The 24,807-nt window shown below is 43.8% G+C and overlaps 1 protein-coding gene across 1 annotated transcript in view; it reads left to right on the top strand.

Moving 5' to 3' along the window:
• Nucleotides 1–24,807, top strand: part of LOC124612890 (glutamate receptor 1-like) — a 398,257-nt gene that overhangs the window by 271,448 nt on the left and 102,002 nt on the right. Inside the window, exons 6-7 of the mRNA XM_047141343.1 lie at nucleotides 12,048–12,168; nucleotides 21,504–21,668. Coding sequence (XP_046997299.1) covers nucleotides 12,048–12,168; nucleotides 21,504–21,668 — 286 coding nt within the window. The remainder of the gene's footprint in view (nucleotides 1–12,047; nucleotides 12,169–21,503; nucleotides 21,669–24,807) is intronic.

Below are 24,807 nucleotides of genomic sequence, written 5' to 3'. Positions count from 1 at the left end.
TGACTCCACGATTCTGCCTAACTGAAGGAATTGTCACGACCGAAAAAAGCCATATCGCAATGCTAAATGAAATTTCGCGCTGTATCGGGTACTTCCGTGAAGGACCAAACAAAGCCGAGTTACAGAGACCGTGGTCTTGGTATGAGCTAATAGTAGGGTTCGAGTGCGGCGCATAACCCGCGAATCCATGGACCCAAGTAGTCAACAAGTCACTGAAAAAGTGCCTCGCATTGTCATGACGATGTTACGCCTTTGGTATATGTATGTAATATTTTAGTTTTCCCACTACTCAGTCCTTTTATCTGGATGATGTTCAATTTTGTAAGCAGCATTTTATCTGAACTTGACCTTCGTTACCCATCATACAATCATACATGCTCTGCTTTATGAGATTTAGTTTCTCTTACCAGTGTGAACGTAGCTTCCATCACCTACACACATCATTTCTTCAATTTGGTTTACCACTATACAATTATTATAGATTTCCTATATCAGGATGATGTACCATGCACTCTATCATGTTTTAAATTGGACTACCGACCTCTCGACGTTGAATATTTTTATCACAATTGGACAAAGAATGTTGGGTCATCTACAAGCTATCGATTGAAGTAAGTTATGAAATAAATGTAAGTATTTAATTTTCATGTACTGAGGTAGCAAAAGTCATGGGATAGCGATACGCACATTTACAGATAAATGTAGTATGGCGTACACGAGATATAAAAGGACATTGGCGGAGCTGTCGTTTGTACTAAGGTGCTTCATGAGAAAAGGTTCCCGACGTGATTATGGCCGCACGGGGGGGAACTGAAAGACTTTGAAAGCGGAATGTTAGTTCGAGTAAGAGGCATGGGACATTCCATTTCGGAAATAATTACGGAATTTCGTATTCCGAGATCCACAATGCCGAGAATACGAAATTTAAGGCACCGCCTCTCACCACGGACAACACAGTAGACGACGGCCTTCACTTAACGACCGAGAGCAGCAGCATTTGCGTAGAGTTATCAGTGCTAACAGACAAGCAACATTGCGTGAAATAACCGCATAAATCAATGTGGGACGTACGGCTAACGTATCTGTTAGGACAGTGCGGCGACATTTGGCGTTAATGGGCTGTGGCAGCAGACGACTGAAGCAAGTGCTTTTGCTAACAGCACGGCATCGCCTACACCACTTCTCCTGGGTTCGTGAGTCTACACAACCGGAAAACCGTGGCCAGGTCATATGAGTCCGGAGTCAATTGGTATAAGCTGATAGTAGGGTTCGAGTGCGGCGCGTAACCCACGAAGCCATGAACCCAAGTAGTCAACAAAGCCCTTAGAAGCTGGTGGTGGCTCAATAATGGTGTGGGTTGCGTTTACATTGAGTGGAATGGGTCCTCTGGTCCAGCTGAACCGATCATTGACTGAAAATAGTTATGTTCGACTACTTGAAGACCATTTGCAACGATTTCCGATGTAATGTTCATGGATGACAACGCGCCATGTCGCCGGGCCACAACTGTTCCCGATTGTTTGAAGATCATTCTGGACAAATCTAGCGAACAATTTGGCTACCCAGGTCGCCCGACATGAATCCCCTCGAACATTTATGGGATGTAATTCAGAGGTCAGTTCGTGCACAAAATCCTGCACCGGCAACATTTCGCAATAGTGAAGGGCTACAGAGGCAGCATGGGTTTATCTACAATGCACTTCCAACGATTTGTGAGTCGAGCTGCTACGCTACGCCAGGCAAAAGGGGATCCGGCACGATACTATGAGGTATCTCATGACTTCTGGCACTTCAGTGAATAGTTCAACTTCGATTTGACCGAAACTGGATCTTTGTACGTTTTGCTCTTGTTTGTATACAAATTTATCCCTGGAGATGTGGCTCTAACGCTTCGAAACTAGTGGGATCATCATACAGCTGAAGCGATCTACTTCCTCGTGAAAAAATCTACATCTGTGGTTGCGCACAATACAAAGTTTGCTGGTATATTACTACGATATATTGTGTTGTTGGTATAAGTTCCTTTTATTTTAATGAACATGTTTCTGATGAAGTTACATAGTTCTTGTTCTTGATATTTTATCAATTTTTACAGCGCTTGCTTTTTTTGTATTTATAGTTTGAACGAATTTATTTGATGTTAATCAATTCAGTTCAAGAGCAGAAGCTTCTTGCACGATCGCATTTTGTCTAATTTACTTGTGAAGTTTTCGATACTGATGCTGGAAACTCTACAGCATCAGACCACAAATTAAATTTTACGACATATTGAATGGGTGAAGTTCATCCTGGATCAGTCACATTGGGGTTCATTGGTGCGTTTTTACATAGACAATGAATGCTGTACCCTAAGTATAACTGTTCAACATAGATGTCCCGTCAACATTAGAGAAGGTTCACCAGCTCATGTCGCAAAGCATAATGCAAAAGTACACTACTAGCCATTAAAATTGCTACAGCAAGAAGAAATGCAGATGATAAACGGGTATACATTAGAGAAATACATTATACTACAACTGAGATGTGATTACATTTTCACTCAATTTGGGTGCACAGAACTTGAGAAATCAGTACCCAGAACAACCACCTCTGGCCGTAATAACGGCCTCGATACGTCTGGGCATTGAGTCAAACAGAGCTTCGATGACGTGTACAGGTACAGCTGCCCGTGCACCTTCAATACGATACCACAGTTCATGAAGAGTAGTAACTGGCGTATTGTGACGAGCCAGTTGCACGGCCACCATTGACCAGACGTTTTCGATTGGTGAGAGCTCTGGAGAATGTGCTGGCCAGGGCAGCAGTCGAACATTTTCTGTATCCAGAAAGGCCCGTACAGGACCTGCAACATGCCGTCGGGCATTATCCTGCTGAAATGTAGGGTTTCGCAAGGATCGATTGAAGGATAGAGCCACGGCTCATAACACATCTGAAATGTAACGTTCACTGTTCAATGTGCCGCCAATGCGAACAAGAGGTGACTGAGACGTGTAACCAATGGCACCCCATACCATCACGCCGGGTGATACACCATTAAGGCGATGACCAAATACACACTTCCTATGTGCGTTCACCGCGATGTCGCCAAACATGGATGCGGCCATCATAATGCTGTAAACAGAACCTGGATTCATCCGAAAAAATGACGATTTGCCATTCGTGCACCCAGGTTCGTCGTTGAGTACACCATCGCAGGCGCTCCTGCATTCGTGCACAAAGGTTCGTCGTTGAGTACACCATTGCAAGCGCTCCTGTCTGTGATGCAGCGTCAAGGGTAACCGCAGCAATGGTCTCCGAGCTGATAGTCCATCCTGCTGCAAACGTCGTCGAACTGTTCGTGCAGATGGTTCAAACGTCTCCATCTGTTGACTCAGGGATCGAGACGTGGCTGCACGATCCGTTACAGCCATGCGGATAAGATGCCTGTCATCTCGACTGCTAGTGATACGAGGCCGTTAGGATCCAGCACGGCGTTCCGTATTACCTTCCTGAAGACACCGATTCCATATTCCGCTAACAGTCATTGGATCTCGACTAACGCGAGCAGCAGTGTCCCGATCCGATAAACCGCAATCGCGATAGACTACAATCCGACCTTTATCAAAGTCGGAAACGTGATGGTACGCATTTCTCTCCCTCACAACAACGTTTCACCAGGAAACGCCGGTCAACTGCTGTCTGTGTATGAGAAATCGGTGCGAAACTTTCCTCATGTCAGCACGGTGTAGGTGTCGCCACCGGCGCCAATCTTGTGTGAATGCTCTGAAAAGCTAATCATTTGCATATCACAGCATCTTCTTCCTTTCAGTTGAATTTCGCGTCTGCAGCACGTCACCTTCGTGGTGTAGCAGTTTTAATGGCCAGTAGTGTATAATGCAGAAAGACATCCCTAATCTATTTGGAGAAACCACTCCTGCATACGTGTTAACGCCAGGAAATGTTTTCTGGAGTACTAGAAGCCTCATACATGACTTTTTAACACCTGTGTTTCTACCATCGCTCAAAATCTACATATGCTGTCTGATCAAAAGTATCTGGACACCTGTAAGTGGACCCTTTGAGTTTACGAGGGCTTTATCTCTACCGGTGACAGTTGCAGTGAGGTTTCTGAATGTCTGTGGAGGAATGGCAGCCTATTATTCCTCAAGAGTCCAACCAGAGAAGGTACCGATGTAGGACGCTGGGGTCTAGATCGAATGGAAGTATTTTTTTTTTTATATATATATATATAGTTTAAAGCTGAAACGCAGCCAAAATCTCTCAGGTAAACAGAAGCTAAACGATGTCAGTTAGCGTAAGGAGGGCTGTGCGTGAAGCGTTCAGTGAATCGAAAGTAAAATTCTATGTACCGACTTGATAGAAAATCCTAGGAAGTTCTGGTCTTACGTTAAATCAGTAAGTGGCTCGAAACAGCATATCCAGACACTTCGGGATGTTGATGGCATTGAAACAGAGGATAACACGCTTAAAGCTGAAATACTAAACACCTTTTTCCAAAACTGTTTCACAGAGGATGACCGCACTGCAGTTCCTTCTCTAAATCCTCGTACAAACCAAAAAATGGCTGACATCGAAATAAGTGTCCAAGGAGTAGAAAGCAACTGAAATCACTCAACAGAGGAAAGTTCACTGGACCTGACAGGATACCAATTCGATTCAACACAGAGTACGCGAAAGAACTTACCCGCCCCCCTCCCCCCCTCCCCCCTCCCCCCTCCCCCTCCCCATCTAACAGCCGTGTACCGCAAGTCTCTAGAGGAACTGAAGGTTCCAAATGATTGGAAAAGAGCACAGGTAGTCCCAGTCTTCAAGAAGGGTCGTCGAGCAGATGCGCAAAACTATAGACCTATATCTCTGACGTCGATCTGTTGTAGAATTTTAGAACATGGTTTTTGCTCGCGTATCATGTCATTTCTGGAAACCCAGAATCTACTCTATAGGAATTAACATGGATTCCGGAAACAGCAATCGTGTGAGACCCAACTCGCTTTATTTGTTCATGAGACCCAGGAAATATTAGATGCAGGCTCCCAGGTGGATGCTATTTTCCTTGACTTCCGGAAGGCATTCGATACAGTTTCGCACTGTCGCCTGATAAACAAAGTAAGAGCCTACGGAATATCAGACCAGCTGCGTGGCTGGATTGAAGAGTTTTTAGCAAACAGAACACAGCATGTTGTTATCAATGAAGAGACGTCTACAGACGTTAAAGAAGCCTCTGGCGTGCCACAGCGGAGTGTTATGGGACTATTGCTTTTCACAATATACGTAAATGACCTAGTAGATAGTGTCGGAAGTTCCATGCTGCTTTTCGCGGATGATGCTGTAGTATACAGAGAAACTGCAGCATTAGAAAATTGCAGCGAAATGCAAGAAGATCTGCAGCGGATAGGCACTTGGTGCAGGGAGTGGCAACTGACCCTTAACATAGACAAATGTAATGTATTGCGAATACACAGAAAGAAGGATCCTTTATTGTATGATTATATGATAGCGGAACAAACAGTGGTAGCAGTTACTTCTGTAAAATATCTCGGAGTGTGCGTACGGAGCGATTTGAAGTGGAATGATCATATAAAATTAATTGTTGGTAAGGCGGGTACCAGGTTGAGATTCATTGGGAGAGTCCTTAGCAAATGTAGTCCATCAACAAAGGAGGTGGCTTACAAAACACTCGTTCGACCTATACTTGAGTATTGCTCATCAGTGTGGGATCCGTACCAGGTCTGGTTGACGGGGGAGATAGAGAAGATCCAAAGAAGAGCGGCGCGTTTCGTCACAGGGTTATTTGGTAAGCGTGATAGCGTTACGGAAATGTTTAGCAAGCTCAAGTGGCAGACTCTGCAAGAGAGGCGCTCTGCATCGCGGTGTAGCTTGCTGTCCACGTTTCGAGAGGGTGCGTTTCTGGATGAGGTATCTAATATATTGCTTCCCTCTACTTAACCTCCCGAGGAGATCACGAATGTAATTCATCCCAGAGGTGTTCCATTGGGTTCAAGTCACGACTTTGGACAATCAGTCAGTCCATTTCATGAGCGCCATTGTCCACAAACTGCTGTCTCAGAGATGCGGCTTTATGAGAGCGTGCGTTGTCAAATTGATACAGTCATCTCCTTCCAGTTGTTCTTCTACAATACTGTAAAATGTGTTCATATCTTTCCGCATTTACCGTTTTCTTAAGCACTAAAATAAGGGACCACACACACTACACGAAAAACACCCCCATACCGTAGCAGCACTGCCTCTGCATGTCTTCACTATTGTCACTACACATGATGGCAGGTAGCTTTCTTCAGGCATTTTTCAAACGCAAATCCGTTCAGTGGTTTGCCACAGGGCGTAGCGTGATTTACCGCCGCAAAGCACTCTTTTTTCCAGTGGCGTCGCACTTTAATCCACCTCAGGTGTCATTTCTCAAAATGGTTCAAATGGATCTAAGCACTATGGGACTTAACATCTGAGGTCATCAGTCCCCTAGACTTAGAACTCCTTAAACGTAACTAACCTAAGGGCATCACACACATCCATGCCCGAGGCAGCATTCGAACCTGCGACCGTAGCAGCAGCGCGGTTCCAGACTGAAAAGCATAGAACCGCTCGGTCACAGTGGCCGGCTGTCACTTATCACTGACTACAGAAATGTGAGGATTATGTGGGGATGCTCGACGATTGTACCCCATTATTTTTTACTCCCTATGCACAGTCATTGTGCCAGCTGTACTGCTGATAATACTATGTAACTCACGAGCTATTCCTTCCGCTGATTTCATGCGATATTCGACAGCCACACTGTGCAATGCTGGAGGGTCCTTGTCCGTCAGTTCATGCTACCTGCTTGGTCTTTGTTTCGCTATCATTGTTCCTTGTCGTTTGTGCTTCACAGTCACATCATTAATAGTCGATTTGGTCAGATTCAGGAGGGTTTAAATGCCCCTTTCGGACTTTTTACTCAGGTGGGATTTAGTGACTAGTCCACGTGTTCGAAGTCACTGATCTCTCCTGACGGCTCCATTCTGCTGTTACTGCTCCTCTACTGACAACACAACACTCCCTGTCTCCTTCAACACTGGCGCGAATGCGCCTATCCTGAAATTTAATGGTTAATCCGCAATACATAGAGCTGTCTGCATACTTCTGATCAGTTAGATATAATTATATACACTACTGGCCATTAAAATTGCTTCACCAAGAAGAACTGCAGATGATAAACGGGTATTCATTGGACAAATATATTATAGTAGAACTGACATGTGATTACATTTTCACGCAATTTGGGTGCATAGGACCTGAGAAATCAGTACCCAGAACAACCGCCTCTGGCCGTAATAACGGCCTTGATACGCCTGAGCATTGAGTCAAACAGAGCTTTGATGGCGTGTACAGGTACACCTGCCCGTGCACATTCAACACGATACCACAGTTCATAAAGAGTAGTGACTGGAGTATTGTGATGAGCCAGTTGCTCGGTCACCATTGACCAGACTTTTTCAGTTGGTGAGATATCTGTAGAATGTGCTGGCCAGGGCAGCAGTCGAACACTTTCTGTATCTAAAAAGGCCCGTACAGGACCTGCAACATGCTGTCGGGCATTATCGTGCTGAAATGTAGGGTTTCGCAGGGATCGAATGAAGGGTAGAGCCACGGGTCGTAACACATCTGAAATGTAACGTCCACTGTTCAATGTGCCGTCAGTGCGAACAAGAGAGGACCGAGACGTGTAGGCAATGGAAACCCATACCATCACGCCGGGTGACACGCCATTAAGGCGATGACGAATACACACATCCTATGTGCGTTCACCGCGATGTCGCCAAACACGGATGCGACCATCAATAGTGCTGTAAACAGAACCTGGATTCATCCGAAAAAATTACGTTATGACATTCGTGCACCCAGGTTCGTCGTTGAGTACACCATCGCAGGCGCTCCTGTCTGTGATGCAGCGTCAAGGGTAACCGCAGCCATGGTCTCCGAGCTGATAGTCCATGCTGCGGCAAACGTCGTCGAACTGCTCGTGCAGATGGTTGTCTTTCAAACGTCCCCATCTGTTGACTCCGGGATCGAGACGTGGCTGCACGATCCATTACAGCCATGCGGATTTACATGCCTGTCATCTCGTCTGCTAGTGATGCGATGCCGTTGGGTTCTAGCACGGCGTTCCGTATTACCCTCCTGAACCCACCGACTCCACATTCCGCTAACAGTCATTGGATCTCGACCAACGCGAGCAGCAATGGTGCCACACGATAAACCGCAATCGCAATATCCTGCAATCCGACCTTTATCAATGTCGGAAACGTGACGGTACGCATTTCTCCTCCTTACACGAGGCATCACAACAACGTTTCACCAGGCAACGCCGGTCAACTGCTGTTTGTGTATGAGAAATCGGTTGGAAACCTTCTTCATGTCAGCACATTGTACGTGTCGCCACCGGCGCCAACCTTGTGTGAATGCTCTTAAAAGCTAATCATTTGCATATCACAGCATCGTCTTCCCATCGATTAAATTTCACGTCTGTAGCACGTCATCTTCATGATATAGCAATTTTAATGGCCTGTAGTGTATTTTATAGAAATACAGATGCCATTTCGTATTAAGAAGAGGACACGGTTACGAGGGAAGCAGAACGAAATTTTTACTGGCTTTCATATTTGCTTTTACCTTTTTTACCTTTACACAGTAGTGACACTACTAGAATTACTTTGCGTTGATGGACGTTTGTAAGTGCTTTCCATGCAGTGAAGATTCATATGTGAACATATTTTTAATGATCAAGGCGTATATGTTCGAACCTCATTAAGTTAGTGCTTCCACACAATGTGTGGCTGTGTCTACATTTCAGCCTCCGAGTTTAATACAGCCACGACATCACATAGAAACATTAATAAATTCAAAAAAATTCCATGGTTTGAAACTGTATCTGTTCCATGTGAATCGAGTGTCAGGAGATACCAACCACGAGTGATCTTGATCGAGGGGACTAAAAGTTATTTTTTTTAAATAAGGATGAGAAGATTAGATGAGTAGATCACTTAACTAACGAGGAGGTACTGAACAAAATTGGGTTGAAATGAGGTAGCACAATGTGAGTAGAAGAAGGGATCAGTTGATAGGACACATTCTGACACGTCAGAGGATCGCCAGTTTAGTATTGAAGGGAAGTGCGGGGACTAAAAATCGTAGACAGAGACCAAGAAATGAATAAAGTAAGCAAATTCAGAAGGATGTAGGTTGCAGTAGTTATTCATAGACAAAGTGGCTTCCACAGGATAGAGTAGCACGCAGAGCATCAAACCAGTCTACAAACTGGTGACCACAACAATAGCAACAGCAGGAACAACAAAGTTGATCAGTACCTTTCACAAGCCATGAATCAGAAGACACTTAACATTATTTGTTTCAAAAAAGGTTAATATTTTATTGTTTGTTTACAAGCGGTTGCCTGTAATCATCTTAAACTGTTTAAAATAGCGAATTATTGAAGAAATAATATCTTTTAATTATTGTGTAGAAGACGATGGTAAAATTTAACTTGTGTGATATTTTGATACACTTTAGCATTGTGTTTCTACTTTAATAGAGCGTTTAAAATGTTTTGCGATCAGACGCAACCCACAAAACTTAAAAATATTCCATGGTAACCAGATTAATTTTTTTGCTAGTCCAGTTGTCTAATATTCAGTGCTTTTAAAATTCTAAAATTTTAAATTAGGCATAAAACTCATGCATATACGATAATATATTAATGAAAACCATATTTAGTTGCGATATAAGCGTTCAGTAGCGTCACGTTGATATACCGGTATACCAGCTGGATCAATGATTGTCCTCCAGTTCTATTTTTGAAATAACTGAACAGCCATTTCGTACGCAAGGACAAATCTATATTCTGATAGCCGAAGCATCTGAGCTCTTGCATTATAACGATTCATCCTGCACATCGTCGATAGGAAATATTTTTTATGAAGAAGAATAGGCTTTTTGAGAGGTACACTGAGTGTTTTGCCTGACGAAGAAATTACGACAGGGTACTCAACGAAGTGAACGCTGCATTCTTTCGAAGAATTCAAAATATTCAGCACAGCCCTTTTTTTCCTCTTATCTCCCACTGCTCCTTTCACCTTCTCCCTTCCCCTCCTCTCCCCCTCCTGCCACAGTCCCATACGCATTTCTGTGTATGTTTCAACAATTTTGTGGCGAAAAAAGTTTGTCTTCTGCAGTGGTTCGAAGTTTATACGGGCATTGGGATTCCGGTCCACCTAACTTTTTTCGCTTCCGGTTACTGTAATTTAATGTAATACAGGAAATAAAATCGGCTTAATTAAATTCCGAATCAAACATTTAATTAGCGGAATAATATGTGGCCATACGTGAACAGTTCGAGGTGAAGGTTTGCGGAATACATTTTCCTGTCGGCTGGTAACATTTTACTCGCGACTGAATTTTTTTCTGGTTAAGTGACAGAGCAAAATATTAATGGAATAACTGTGAGGCAGCGCGTTGGGCAAATACCACATCGTGCAAATATGTAGAAAATCCAGATAATATGAAGCCAATGAATTCTGTTGCGAATTCGTTCCAACTGAATTATTGACAAACGCAGGTCGGATTTGTCCCACATTCAAATGCAGACAATCATTGGAACTCTTCCTCTCAAAATATTCATTTTCGCACCTCATGTTTACAAACCCACTTCCTACAGTTACTCTCAAGTACTGAAAATTTTTAACATAACCACTTCCCTTGAAAATTTATGTGCAATGGAATCTTCAGGCACTTTCATCATAATTTTTTAATGTGATACATTACATCAGGTATCTTCTCGAGAATAACTAAAGGGAAAAAATAGCTAGGAAAAAGTGTTTTGTTTTGTACTTCTACCATACACGACTTTTAAGCTCCCATCTGCCTCTATCCTCTTTCAGCTTCTGGTACTTCCCCACGCTTTTTAGACCATTGCTTTTCAATGGCATTGATCGAGATGACGCTGTGTTTAAATCAATGGATCGGCATTCGGGAGAAGCGGGATTCAAAGACCGGCCGATCAGCCAAGTTTATGTTTTCCACGATTTTCCTAAATCAATTAATGTAAGGCCAATCCGTACTTGTGCTCCGTCTCTATTAACCTCGTTATCGACGGAAGGTTATACTTTGACATCTCTTCTTGTTCCAGTTTGTGACGTCAAACTACGAGCGCACGGTAACGCCTCCATGTTCTTCAGTCATAATAAATATTCGTGTACTGGTAAACGTCACATTCAGTTAAACACCAACCCAGAAACTTCATTCTTTCAGCTGTTATTGAAATCGTGTACATATGCCTGGTTTTTGTGAAGATAAACCCAGTGTAGAACCCCGGGAGCTAACAGAAATGTTTCTCCCCGTCTTTGTAATCAATCCTTGCTGTGAAACTATTCATATACTGACCATTTCAAGCACACAGATCTTTTACGGATCCCGCATCCCAGATAATCGCGCTCACTATGTCATTTCAGAAGTTCTGTAAGCAGTTCTCTTTAAGCAGCTCTCTTTACAGTTAGCTCTACTTTCGCAATGAAAAGTACTTTGACGACTCTCAGTATCACTGAGTTCACAGGACAATGCCAAATTTTGATGGTTGGTTAATGTGAGTGTCGTTCTCCACATGCTACTTTTAAGCATTATCACTTGTTCTCATATGTTCACATATATTATTTTGTATTTCGGTTTTGAAATAACGATAGCGTACTGTCCCAGTAGTTGTCGCTCCACTAGTCCTTCATTGATGTCTTACTGGTGTTTTTGAACGTAGCATGCAACATTCACACAATAACCAGTGAAAATAATTCTAGTTTATTGATGCAAGCTCCCAAAAAAAAAAAAAATCTGCGGATATAGGCTTCATACAGACACAGATTCTCGGAGGGCTACAGAGAAAAACTCACGTTACACCAAAAAATTCTTTTCATTTAAATTTTGCTAGTAGTTTCAGTTGAAGATAAATGTTCGTCGGAACAGTCTCATGTGTCATCATTAACGTACTGACCAAATGATAATTGTTCCAGGTGGAGCAACAAATATCTGGTGCTGGACTGCCCTACAGAGATGGCGAAGGAGATTGTGGTGACGCACGTGCGGGACATAACACTCGGCAAGAGGACCTACCACTACCTCCTGAGTGGGCTGGTGAGTTACCGGATTTAAACCGCTTTGTGGTGCATTAGCTAGTTCCACGATGAAGCTTTGAGTCGGCTGGTGAGACGTGGGCAGACAGTTAATCTGGAAGAACATCTCCCGGGAAATTCTATCCTCAGGGTCAAGCAATGATCTAGCACACATCTTTGCCCCGTGACATATGTATAACGAAACACATGCTCTGATCAACAAACTTCGTCTGTGTCAGTTAGCACTTCTAACTGTAAAGTACGACCAACACTCAAACCTTCAGACGTCAATACACTCAGATCGGTAACAAACGTTATTGGTCGATAGGGCTTCAACCAAAACTCTTATTTGGTTCGTACTATGTGCTGTCATCGAGCAGAACTGGCGTAAAGGTTAATTAAAAGTAACGCCACAACTACAGAGCACAGGGAAAGCATAGCTGTGAGTATGTAATATGGATAGATTCCTTGAAGTTGGTGGAGCACTAGATCGTCATACCAAGAGCCCTGCGTTTATACTCCAGTGATGCCAATTTTTTTACTGTAGTATGCGTGAAAGTGTTTTATGGGACTATTAATACTTCAGCACGTGTGATGCAATTTTTTATTTATTCTACTATTCCGATCGTTTATGTTTATGCTGTCACACTACAAAAAGCACTAGCTGCTTCATCACGAGTGGTGTCTGTTCTGTCGCCTATGAGCGACAGAATACCACACCTATCTATACAAATGTACTCTATAGTTTTGCTACTTTCAACTAACGAAGCGAAAGAAGTTGCCAAAAGTACATTGCTACAAACTCCAGAAAGTTCTTTTACACGTCAGGAAAATGTTCTCCCATATAACAGTTTGACGCGTAAACAAAGTGTCATGACTGGGGTTTTAATGCGAACTTTTAGCACCACGATCTCACGCTCTACCAACTCACCCACACGTTATCAACAAAACTATCACTCATAGATGCGCGTTTCCTGTGCTCTGTAGTTCTGGTGTTCTATTGGACGACAGCGAATGTCACGAACGAAATGGTTGTTTTGGTTGATACTCTATCTACATACAACGTTTGTCATGGATCTGAGTGTCTCACATCTGCAGGTTTGGATGTAAGAATATACAGAGGGCGACGCATCTAAGATGCGCCACCCAAAGCTATCCAGAACGTGTAAATACACGTTCAGCGTACTTTTGCTACATGGGTAGATTACTGTCGAAGCAGGTCGGTCTAGAAAGTGGTCCACGCCGCGAGAACGCGCAGCAAAGTGTAGGCCCGGAAGGTGGCGTCGACGCTACTAGCCCAGTCAACGAAGTCCAAAAAATGTCCAGGAAAAAATTTCCTGTAGTCGTAAATTTTTGTACAGCTTTAGAGAGGAGTGTCATGAACATCATACTAACAATCGTGACCGGTGGGGCATGAAGTTGGAGTGAGGGGACCTGAAGATGTCACATTTTTGAGTTTTTCTGGAGCATCTCGAAAGGTTGTACAGAGTTTCAGGGAGAGCACAAGGGAACAATTGACAGAAATGGGGGAAAGAAATACAGTAGAAGAAGAATGTGTAGCTTTGAGGAATGAAGAGGAGGTAGATGCAGATGAACTGGGAGATATCATACTGCGTGAAGAGTTTGACAGAGCACTGAAAGACCTAAGTCGAAACAAGGCAACATTCCATTAGAACTACTGACAGCCTTGGGAGAGCCAGTCCTGACAAAACTCTACCATCTGGTGCGCAAGATGTATGAGACAGGCGAAATTCCCTCAGACTTCAAGAAGAATATAATAATTCCAATCCTAAAGAAAGCAGGTGTGAATAGATGTGAAAATTACCGAACTATCAGTTTAATAAGTCACAGCTGCAAAATAGTAACGCGAATTCTCTACAGACGAATGGAAAAACTTGTAGAAGCCGACATCGGGAAAGATCAGTTTGGATTCCGTAGAAATGTTGGAACACGTGAGGCAATACTGACCCTACGACTTATCTTAGAATCTAGATTAAGGAAAGGCCAACCTACGTTTCTAGCATTTGTAGACTTAGAGAAAGCTTTTGCCAGTGTTGACTGGAATACTCTCTTTCAAATTCTGAAGGTGGCCGGGGTAAAATACAGGGAGCGAAAGGCTATTTACAATTTGTACAGAAAGCAGATGGCAGTTATAAGAGTCGAGGGACATGAAAGGGAAGCAGTGGTGGGGAAGGGAGTGAGACAAGGTTGTAGCCTCTCTCCGATGCTATTTAATCTGTATATTGAGCAAGCAGTAAAGGAAACAAATGAAAAGTTCGGAGTAGGTATTAAAATCCATGGAGAAGAAATAAAAACGTTGAGGTTCGCCGATGACATTGTAATTCTGTCAGAGACAGCAAAGGACTCGAAAGAGCAGTTGAATGGAATGGACAGTGTCATGAAAGGAGGGTATAAGATGAACATCAACAAAAGCAAAACAAGGATAATGGAATGTTGGGGAGCAAAATAACTGATGATGGTCGAAGTAGAGAGGATATAAAATGTAGAGTATTTGTATGGAGTGTAGCCACGTATGGAAGTGAAACATGGACGATAAATAGTTTGGACAAGAAGAGAATAGAAGCTTTCGAAATGTGGTGCTACAGAAGAATGCTGAAGATTAGATGGGTAGATCACATAACTAATGAGTAGGTATTGAATAGAATTGGGGAGAAGAGGAGATTGTGGCACAACTTGACCAGAAGAAGGGATCGGTTGGTAGGACATGTTCTGAGGCGTCAAGGGATCACCAATTTAGTGCTGGATGGCAGCGTGGAGGGTAAAAATCGTAGAGGGAGACCAAGAGAGGAATACGCTAAGCAGATTCAGAAGGATGTAACCTGCAGTAGGTACTGGGAGATGAAGAAGCTTGCAAAGGGTAGAGGAGCATGGAGAGCTGCATCAAACCAGTCTCAGGACTGAAGACCACAACAACAACATCTCGAAAATCACGTTGTCTCTAGAATTAAAAGTTTCCGCGTTGCAGAGGACGGAAAAATTTCAAAATATTAAAAGTACTGTTCCAATGGTATAAAACTGACGTCTACTGTTACATAAAATGGGTTAAGAAGAAATATTAAATACGTGTACCACATTTAAGTGCATTAAAACCACATTAAGAGATAAATTTTTTTCTGGGTTTGCAACAGGGTGGGGGGTTAAGGTTAGAAGCGTAAGGGAAAGTAGGTTGTCTCTCCTCCATACGTCTGAAAAATGAAGAGTGAACTAGCAGTTCCCCAGTCGTTCAACGGCACTACATCACAGAAAGCAGTTACAGGACATTTCACAAAGTTATATCAATCCTTCCTCAGCTCGCCTTATGTTTCGCTGGCGACACAGTGCGTAGACTTGCCAGGAGCTGTTTATTTTTTCCACAAAGTTTATTAACAGTACATCGAATACAGATATGAATTGCTGATAATAATAATAATAATACAAGAAAATCATGTCGACTAAATCTATGTAAATTTCTGCACACTGTGAAATACGGTTCTGTAATCAGTGGCTGACAAGTGCTTATTTTGTAAGTATGATGTTGGCGGTGACCTATCTACTGTTGATGGGAAAGAGGCTGGACTGTTAAATGTGGTATCTTGTTGCTGTCTATCTTTGACAGCGTGTTGTAAGACTATGTAGCCTTCTTGTAGTCACTTGTTGGTGACTTAATGAATGACCAGTAAGCTACTGCACACCTTTCACCATTAATTGTGCTACTGGTGGACTGCAAGAGCCTCTTCCATTCGCTAACTAGTGTCACTGGTACAGGAGGGCTGCACTGATTGAAGCCGCTTACCGCACACCCACAGTGGGTTTTGTTTTGTTTTTGTTTTAAGGCGTAAAAACAGCTACGGTCAAACGCGCCCATGTCAGAACCGTAGAACACTACGAAGAAAAAAAAGATGAGCGTCAATATGTGTGACGGAATGGGACTGATCACGTATAAATCTAGAACATAAATTTGCTGTGATGCATTGCCTGCCTTGAGGTGAAATGTCTTAAGTTGCGTAAGAGCTAGGTGACCTACGTCAGTTGAAGCCTCTGGGGATCTTCAGATGTTGGGAGAGTTTGGGCTGGGGTGATGCGTTTGATACTCTCCAGCTGCGAAAAGTATTCCACCCATTGATAATGAAGACAATGAAGTCGGTACTGTCGACTACATATTGACAGCACGTTACACTTGGGGCAGGCTCTTCAGTGCGGTACGCAGCTGACAGCCCCAAATGTTGACTTTTTCACATAATAGTCCGTTTACCAAGTGCAAACTAATAAACTGAAAATATTTCCATTATACAAACTCGAGCTCAGTGAAGCTATTTTGTTTGTTCACATGAGACAAATGGACAGGAAATGCTGGGTAAATCTGTAAACTGAAACGCAAGGTGCACTCATTGTACGGGAAGTTGCCTTTCCTGGAAGAACGCTACAACTACCGTACAGAACTACCAACGAGGAGAACACGTCAACTACCTGGGTGGCTGAGCGGTTCTAGGCGCTACAGTTTGGAACCTCGCGACCGCTATGGTCGCAGGTTCGAATCCTGCCTCGGGCATGGATGTGTGTGATGTCCTTAGGTTAGTTAGGTTTAAGTAGTTCTAAGTTCTAGGGGACTGATGACCTTAGAAGTTACGTCCCACAGTGCTCAGAGCCATTTGAACGTCAACTACCATAACCCGATTTCTCTGAAACTTCACTCAGAGGAGGATGGGTCAAAATAAGCGGACATGTGTCTCGGTTTTACTGTAGATATCCGACTGTTTCTGAGAAAACGACTGTCAGAGTTGCTGACGTAATTTAAATGCCTCTTAGCGCATGATAAGTTCTGTTGAAATGGTGGCGCAGTGGCTAGGAGTGTGGTCTATTACTTCTGCACCCAATGCTCGAAACGCGGTTATTGTTTTTATTTTTATTTTTTTTAATTTATCTACCAATGTCCGAACGTTTCTTATCAAGTAAGGGGATACAAGGGTATTGTATTAATTTTGAAATTAGCATAAGTGTCGTGCACTTATTATATAATATATGCATGTATGGTATTTTCAAGAGTTTCAGTTTATTAAATTCTCATACTCTTATTGTGTTTCATTCTTATATCAATCCTTAGGTTAATGTTTATATTTTATTCTGATGTTTATTGTTCAGGAAGATTTGGTTCATTCCGTAGGATTACACCCATCGCTGAAACATTCGAAACATAGAAGTCCAGAGCACCACGAGCATCGCGTGAAGGCAGGTTTGCCACAGTGATATTTCTTCGAATGAATCTCACTCGGGAAAGAAACGTCTAAATATAGGCGCGTGCAATAATTTGGCGGCGAACCTCGCAAAACCGATCACTTTACCGAAAACTGCCACTTTAAATTCATTATGAATCAAGATATACTACAGTAATCTCACCGAAAACAATGTCAATATTTTTTCTCGTTAATTCGTTGTTTTTTTATTTATGCACCAGACGTACAATTAGTAAACGAATAAGAACAGCGTAATTTCAATATACACTCCTGGAAAGATTAACCGAGTTAATGCATATTTTGTATTCTACGATGAACCTATATACACTCCTGGAAATTGAAATAAGAACACCGTGAATTCATTGTCCCAGGAAGGGGAAACTTTATTGACACATTCCTGGGGTCAGATACATCACATGATCACACTGACAGAACCACAGGCACATAGACACAGGCAACAGAGCATGCACAATGTCGGCACTAGTACAGTGTATATCCACCTTTCGCAGCAATGCAGGCTGCTATTCTCCCATGGAGACGATCGTAGAGATGCTGGATGTAGTCCTGTGGAACGGCTTGCCATGCCATTTCCACCTGGCGCCTCAGTTGGACCAGCGTTCGTGCTGGACGTGCAGACCGCGTGAGACGACGCTTCATCCAGTCCCAAACATGCTCAATGGGGGACAGATCCGGAGATCTTGCTGGCCAGGGTAGTTGACTTACACCTTCTAGAGCACGTTGGGTGGCACGGGATACATGCGGACGTGCATTGTCCTGTTGGAACAGCAAGCTCCCTTGCCGGTCTAGGAATGGTAGAACGATGGTTTCGATGACAGTTTGGATGTAACGTGCACTATTCAGTGTCCCCTCGACGATCACCAGTGGTGTACGGCCAGTGTAGGAGATCGCTCCCCACACCATGATGCCGGGTGTTGGCCCTGTGTGCCTCGGTCGTATGCAGTCCTGATTCTGGCGCTCACCTGCACGGCGCCAAACACGCATACGACCATCATTGGCACCAAGGCAGAAGCGACTCTCATCGCTGAAGACGACACGTCTCCATTCGTCCCTCCATTCACGCCTGTCGCGACACCACTGGAGGCGGGCTGCACGATGTTGGGGCGTGAGCGGAAGACGGATGATGATGATGTGATGATGTTTTGGTTTGTGGGGCGCTCAACTGCGTGGTTATCAGCGCCCGTACAAGTATCCAATCCTTGCTCAGTCCAATTTCGCCACTTTCCTGGATGATGATGAAATGATGAGGACAACACAAACACCCAGTCATCTCGAGGCAGGTGAAAATCCCTGACCCCGCCGGGAATCGAACCCGGGACCCCGTGCTCGGATAGCGAGAACGCTACCGCGAGACCACGAGCGGCGGACCGGAAGACGGCCTAACGGTGTGCGGGACCGTAGCCCAGCTTCATGGAGACGGTTGCGAATAGTCCTCGCCGATACCCCAGGAGCAACAGTGTCCCTAATTTGCTGGGAAGTGGCGGTGCGGTCCCCTACGGCACTGCGTAGGATCCTACGGTCTTGGCGTGCATCCGTGCGTCGCTGCGGTCCGGTCCCTGGTCGACGGGCACGTGCACCTTCCGCCGACCACTGGCGACAACATCGATGTACTGTGGAGACCTCACGCCCCACGTGTTGAGCAATTCGGCGGTACATCCACCCGGCCTCCCGCATGCCCACTATACGCCCTCGCTCAAAGTCCGTCAACTGCACATACGGTTCACGTCCACGCTGTCGCGGCATGCTACCAGTGTTAAAGACTGCGATGGAGCTCCGTATGCCACGGCAAACTGGCTGACACTGACGGCGGCGGTGCACAAATGCTGCGCAGCTAGCGCCATTCGACGGCCAACACCGCGGTTCCTGGTGTGTCCGCTGTGCCGTGCGTGTGATCATTGCTTGTACAGCCCTCTCGCAGTGTCCGGAGCAAGTATGGTGGGTCTGACACACCGGTGTCAATGTGTTCTTTTTTCCATTTCCAGGAGTGTAAATTACAAAAAATTCATGTACTAATCTCCTACGGATATGGGTAGATAAATGGAAAGCTAAAATAAATAATCGGCTCTTGAACATTGAACGCAAAAGTATGAAGCCGCGACGCTAGACACATTGCCACCACTGCGGCTGAACTTCTTGCTCGCTATAAGGCACATAAAGTACTTCGAAAACTTTGTCGGTCGTTTTCTCAGAGACTGTCGGATTTCTACCGATAAGCCGAGACGTGTTCTCTTATTTTGACCCCTCTTCCACTGAGCGACGTTTCTGGGAAATCGAGTTATGGCACTTGCCGTGTTCTCCTCGTAAGAATTTCCCCAGCGGAGACTTACATAGATTTTGTTCACACGCGTTTCATGCTTTAGTGTTATCAGTAATTCATATCTGTACATCATGGAATATTAACACACTTTGTTGGAAATCCCAGCCACATGGCATACCTGCACACTCCGCCGTCAATGATTCATAAGTCGAGATGAGGAAGGGTTGATAGAACTTTGTGAAACACCCTGTATGTTCATTTGGTGATTTACTACGGTGGAAATAATGGGGAATGGCCTGCTTGCTCTTCATTTTGCATTTTCCGAAAGAGGGAAGTGTATAACCACAATCTGGTGAGCTACCTTCCCTCGTGCTTCTACCGTCCATCCCCCGCCTTGCAACTATTTTAAATCCCCAGAACTCAATTTGTTCCTTAATATGGCTCTACTGTATTTAGACGTGGTACAAGCATTTAGCATTTGTTCTTAATCCACGTTATTTAACTATACACATTAATTGGATACCATTAAAACACCATTTATTTTAAAATATGCGGTTTTCTATCCCCTGCAACGTGCAAACTAATAGTCCTAGTGAAAAAAATAATAGAACCTTACTTGTAGGAAATTTAGTGTAATTTAATTTTACACTGGGAAACATTTTCGCTAGAGGTCGCGGTTTTCGAGTTATTCAAGAAAAACGTAAACTTTTACTTTTATACTCCTTTACTCCTCCAAGCTAACATCCCCCTCCTACCACTGTATAAGAATTAGCGACTACGCATATTTTTCCTCTAATTTTCCTTAGTTGACTGGGCTGTACTGTATGAAGCTCCATCACCCACTTACTACACTAATAGTGAGACGGCTTATGGTCGCCGCATGGGCTTGTGTGCACAAGTCACTTTCCTCTTACCCGTGGCCCCCGCCCCTCTGACAGCAGATGTCTCGTGGCCCAACCATAATACCACGCCGAGTGAAGCAGTCTGCAACGTGAAAACGTACCATGTGTTTGCTATAGAAGGACCACTTGATTTTATGACATATATGTATATTACTATTTCTAATGCCACTACATAATTATGCAGTTAGTTACTCCATATGACGAAGTATTTTAAGAAATTGAGACACAGATTTAATGCAAACGGGAGGAAAAGTCTTCACACTTGGTTGCACCGCTCTTTTGTCCATTACATGATACGCAACAATTTATTGTACATCACTTGTGGCACGGCTGAGATGAAGAGAAAACTCAGACACAACCCGTCCAAGAGCGATGTTGCTATAAGTAAACGAGAAATCGATTTTCTAAGCAACCGATCAAGAAATTTGGGGGCCCAACATACGTCTAAAAATAAGTGACAATGAGCGGAAAGGAGCCATACGCACCGCAGAATATTTCTTGGTCAAGAGAGAACCATTTGCCGTACTTGACGCCACACGTTCAGTGCTGATTGCTGCGTCAGTTTATTGAAAACTAACGGAGATTAATGTTAATCTGCACAATAAGCGTTAATCATACCAGTTATAAAAATCCTACGTCTGGAAGTTTCGATGCATCCACCATAAGGTCAAGACAACGCATATAATGTCATTTACTTGTATGCTAATAGAAGAAATATATAGATTGGAAGAATTTCAAGGGTAACAATGACAATCAGGAGGTGGTGAAAAGTGGATGAGAGACAGCAAGAAAATTTGGTAACAATGGGGATGCCTATTATATAACTCGTTATCTCGTCTTAAGGTGTGGGATAGCAGTTTCTGTGTTCTTACGAGTGAATGGCAGCTGGTGTAGGGTTACTCAAAACAAAGCAGTGTACTTGTGTATCACCTCTCCGGCTGTTTCGCAGATTATGGACGACCGGTGGGAGACCGAAGTGACGGAGTACGGCGCGATCAACATCACGGGTTTCCGGATCGTGGACAACACCAGGCAGAACGTGCGCGACTTCCTGGACAGCTGGAGGAAGGTGGACCTCGGCACAGCTGCAAGAACAAGTCGTGACTCTATATCGGTGAGTACTCCACAGTGTTCTTGAGTTATCAACACCGTCTACAATCAGTGAAGTGGCTGTAGATATAACATGGTGAAACTATGGCTCTCAATAGACATTTGTGTATTCAATAACGATGTTCGTTACCAGATAGACGAATCTCTTGACAGGAGTACATTGATATGCAGCTGGATGATATATTGGGCAGATGATGCTGCTGTCGCCTGTTGAGTAGTTTACTGCGGTTTTCAACTCGTAAGTGGTCTAAAAAACACACAAAGAAAACAAGTTTGTCACGCCAAGGGGGCTTCAAGTTAATACGAAGTGACACATCGTCCAATCTTGCTAATTGCATCACTTCGGAGAGGGAGAGAATCACAAGTTTCTTCGGATGTGTTATACACCTAGCTACAGTCATTGATTAATAATTAGATACGGCAAAACAACAAAATTGGGAAGGTATTCATTGTTGCTTTTCACTAGCTGCTACAAATAACGCCAGATACTTTATATGGAACTTAGACTGTACGATTTAGCGACCACTTACTGACGTGATTTTGTGTATACGTTATACGTGTTCGTCAAGGAACCCTGGAGCCCTGAAAATGGCTGTTCTCGTTTTGGAAGACGACACAGTGTCCTCACCATGAAAATGTAGAAGAAAGGGAAATACTTGGTCACCGAGAAGGTTGAAATAAGCATCCTGTTTCGTGTTCCAGGTACCTTGAATGAGTGACCCCAAGTAGCGGTAGGAAAATCACTCCAAAACATCATAGAACCACCCACTGGGGAGGGGGAAGTAGGCTGGAACGGTTTGTGACAGGATGGGCACCGAGCCATATCCAAAAATTAACTTTCCGACCCCATACAGATACAAGGAAAAAAGACGACTTGTAAGTAACAATATGATTCAGAATTACCTCATCGCCCTTGATCAATTCGAGCCAGAAGATACAAGTATTAACACAGTTGCAGAAATACAGTGCAGGATTTATTATTCATTATATACTGATGTTACAAAAATTATGTTATAGCGATAGATGGCGGTAGTGTCGTGTACACGAGGTATAAAAGAGCAGTGCATTGGCAGAACTATATTTGACGTCAGGTGACTCATGTGAAAAGTTTCCGACGTGATTATGACAGCACGTCGGGAATTAAAAGATTTTGAACACCGAATAGTAGTTGGAGCTAGACGCATGGGATATTCCATTTCGGAAATCGTTAGGGAATTCAGTATTCCGGAATCCGCAGAGTCAAGAGTGTGCCGAGATTACCAAGTTTCAGACATCACCTCTCACTACGGACAAGGCATTCAGCGGCGGCCATCAGTTTACGACCGAGAGCAGCGGAGTTTGTGTAGAGTTTTCAGTGCTACCAGACACGGAACATTGCGTGAAATAGCCGCGGAAATCCATATGGGACGCATGACGAACGTATCGCTTAAAACAGTGTAGCGAAATTCGGTTTTAATGGGCCATGGCAGCAGACGATCGACGCGAGTGTCTTTTGCTAACAGCACGACATCGACTGCAGCGCCTCTTCTTGTTTCGCGATCCTAGCCGACTGGAAAACCGTGGCCTAGTCAGATGAGTCCCGATATCAATTAGTAAGAGCTGATGGTTGAGTTTGAGTGTGGCGCACACCCCACGAAGCCATGGACCAGAATTGTCAACAAGCACTGTGCCAACTGATGGTGGATCGACAATGGTGTTATTTGGCTTTGCACGGAATGGCTCCTCTAGACCAACTGAACCCATCATGGGCTGCAAATGGTTATGTTCGACCATTTCTAGTCTTTCATGGACTTCATGATGCCAAACAATGACGGAATTTTTATGGGCGACAGTGAACCATATCACGGGCCACATTCCTTCGCGACTGATTTGAAGAATATTTTGGACAGTTGGAGGAAAGTACTTGACCACCCAGACCGGCCGACATGGATCCTGCCGATCATTTACGGGACATAATCGAGAGGTCAGTCCGTGCACAAAATCCAGCACCGGCAACACTGTCACAGTTACGGACGGCTATAGGGACAGCATGAATCACTATTTCTGCAGGAGACTTCCAGCAACTTGTTGAATCCATGCCATGTCGAGGTGCTGCACTGCCTTGGGGAAAAGGAGGGGTGACACAATTATAGGGGGTGTCCCATGGCATTTTTTCTTAGTGTAGTTTGCGCGCGTTAAAGAAAGGGTAATGAGGAGATGAATCTGCGTGTACACATAACCAATAAGTTCGCTAGCAACTATGTAGAATGTGGCAGAGATTACTTCATAGTATTATTTCATCCCCATTACCATGTTCCACTCGCAAATGAAAACCTTGAAAATTGACAATATAATTCTTCGAACGCATCGTAATCGCTTTTATTTTGTTCACTGTAAGCGCCGCGTCGGGTGTTGCGCGGGAACTGATATCGGCGTAATTGAGTTTTACCCTCCAGCCCGTTTCTCGGATCCTGGCGAGTGGCGTATCAGCTTCAGCCGAATTAGAAGTGTTAAAACACAACTGATTGCAACCGATCGTCATTCACTTCCCAGAATGAGGCAAATTTCCTGTTGAACATGCATCGGTTATTGTTTGGCGAATCGTAGAGGACTGTATTGCCTTCCGAACGCTGATGCGAGCTTCTTAACTAGATCATCGCCAAGCACAGTGAAGGCTTCCCACGCTTCATTGAAAATTGGTTTGCTGTATGACTATTCAAGTTGCTTTTTAGCATTCATCAGTCTGGAGGCATATCACCAATCTTTCGGAAACATTTCATCGACGCAATTCCGAAGATAGCAAGGGCACATCGGTGCCAATACTTTTGCAATCAGGTTCAAAACGGCCACGCAAACAAACTTGTTATCATGCACCCTAGATGCTAACGAAAATTAAATACATAATAATGGAAAAGAAAATTGAGAACTTTGAAGTTGCCCTTCATAATGGACCAAAGATTAAGAAAAATCAAGATGGGATAAGATTTGTCTAGTTATAAAAAGCGCCCGACAATGCAAGGTGGTGTAAGATGTTCGAAATTATCAGACAAATAGGTGTAAGCTACAGGAAAGACGTGTACTGTAAAATATGTACAGAACCAAGAGGGTCAACTCAGAATGCAGTGCTCGGATTAGAAAGCATATAAGACGTGGGTGTAGTCTTT

Source organism: Schistocerca americana, chromosome 4 (genome assembly GCF_021461395.2).
Source record: "Schistocerca americana isolate TAMUIC-IGC-003095 chromosome 4, iqSchAmer2.1, whole genome shotgun sequence".
In the NCBI taxonomy this organism is placed as follows: Eukaryota; Metazoa; Arthropoda; class Insecta; order Orthoptera; family Acrididae; genus Schistocerca; species Schistocerca americana.
Note: the sequence above shows the minus strand (reverse complement) of the source record. Positions and strands in the feature narration are given on the sequence as shown.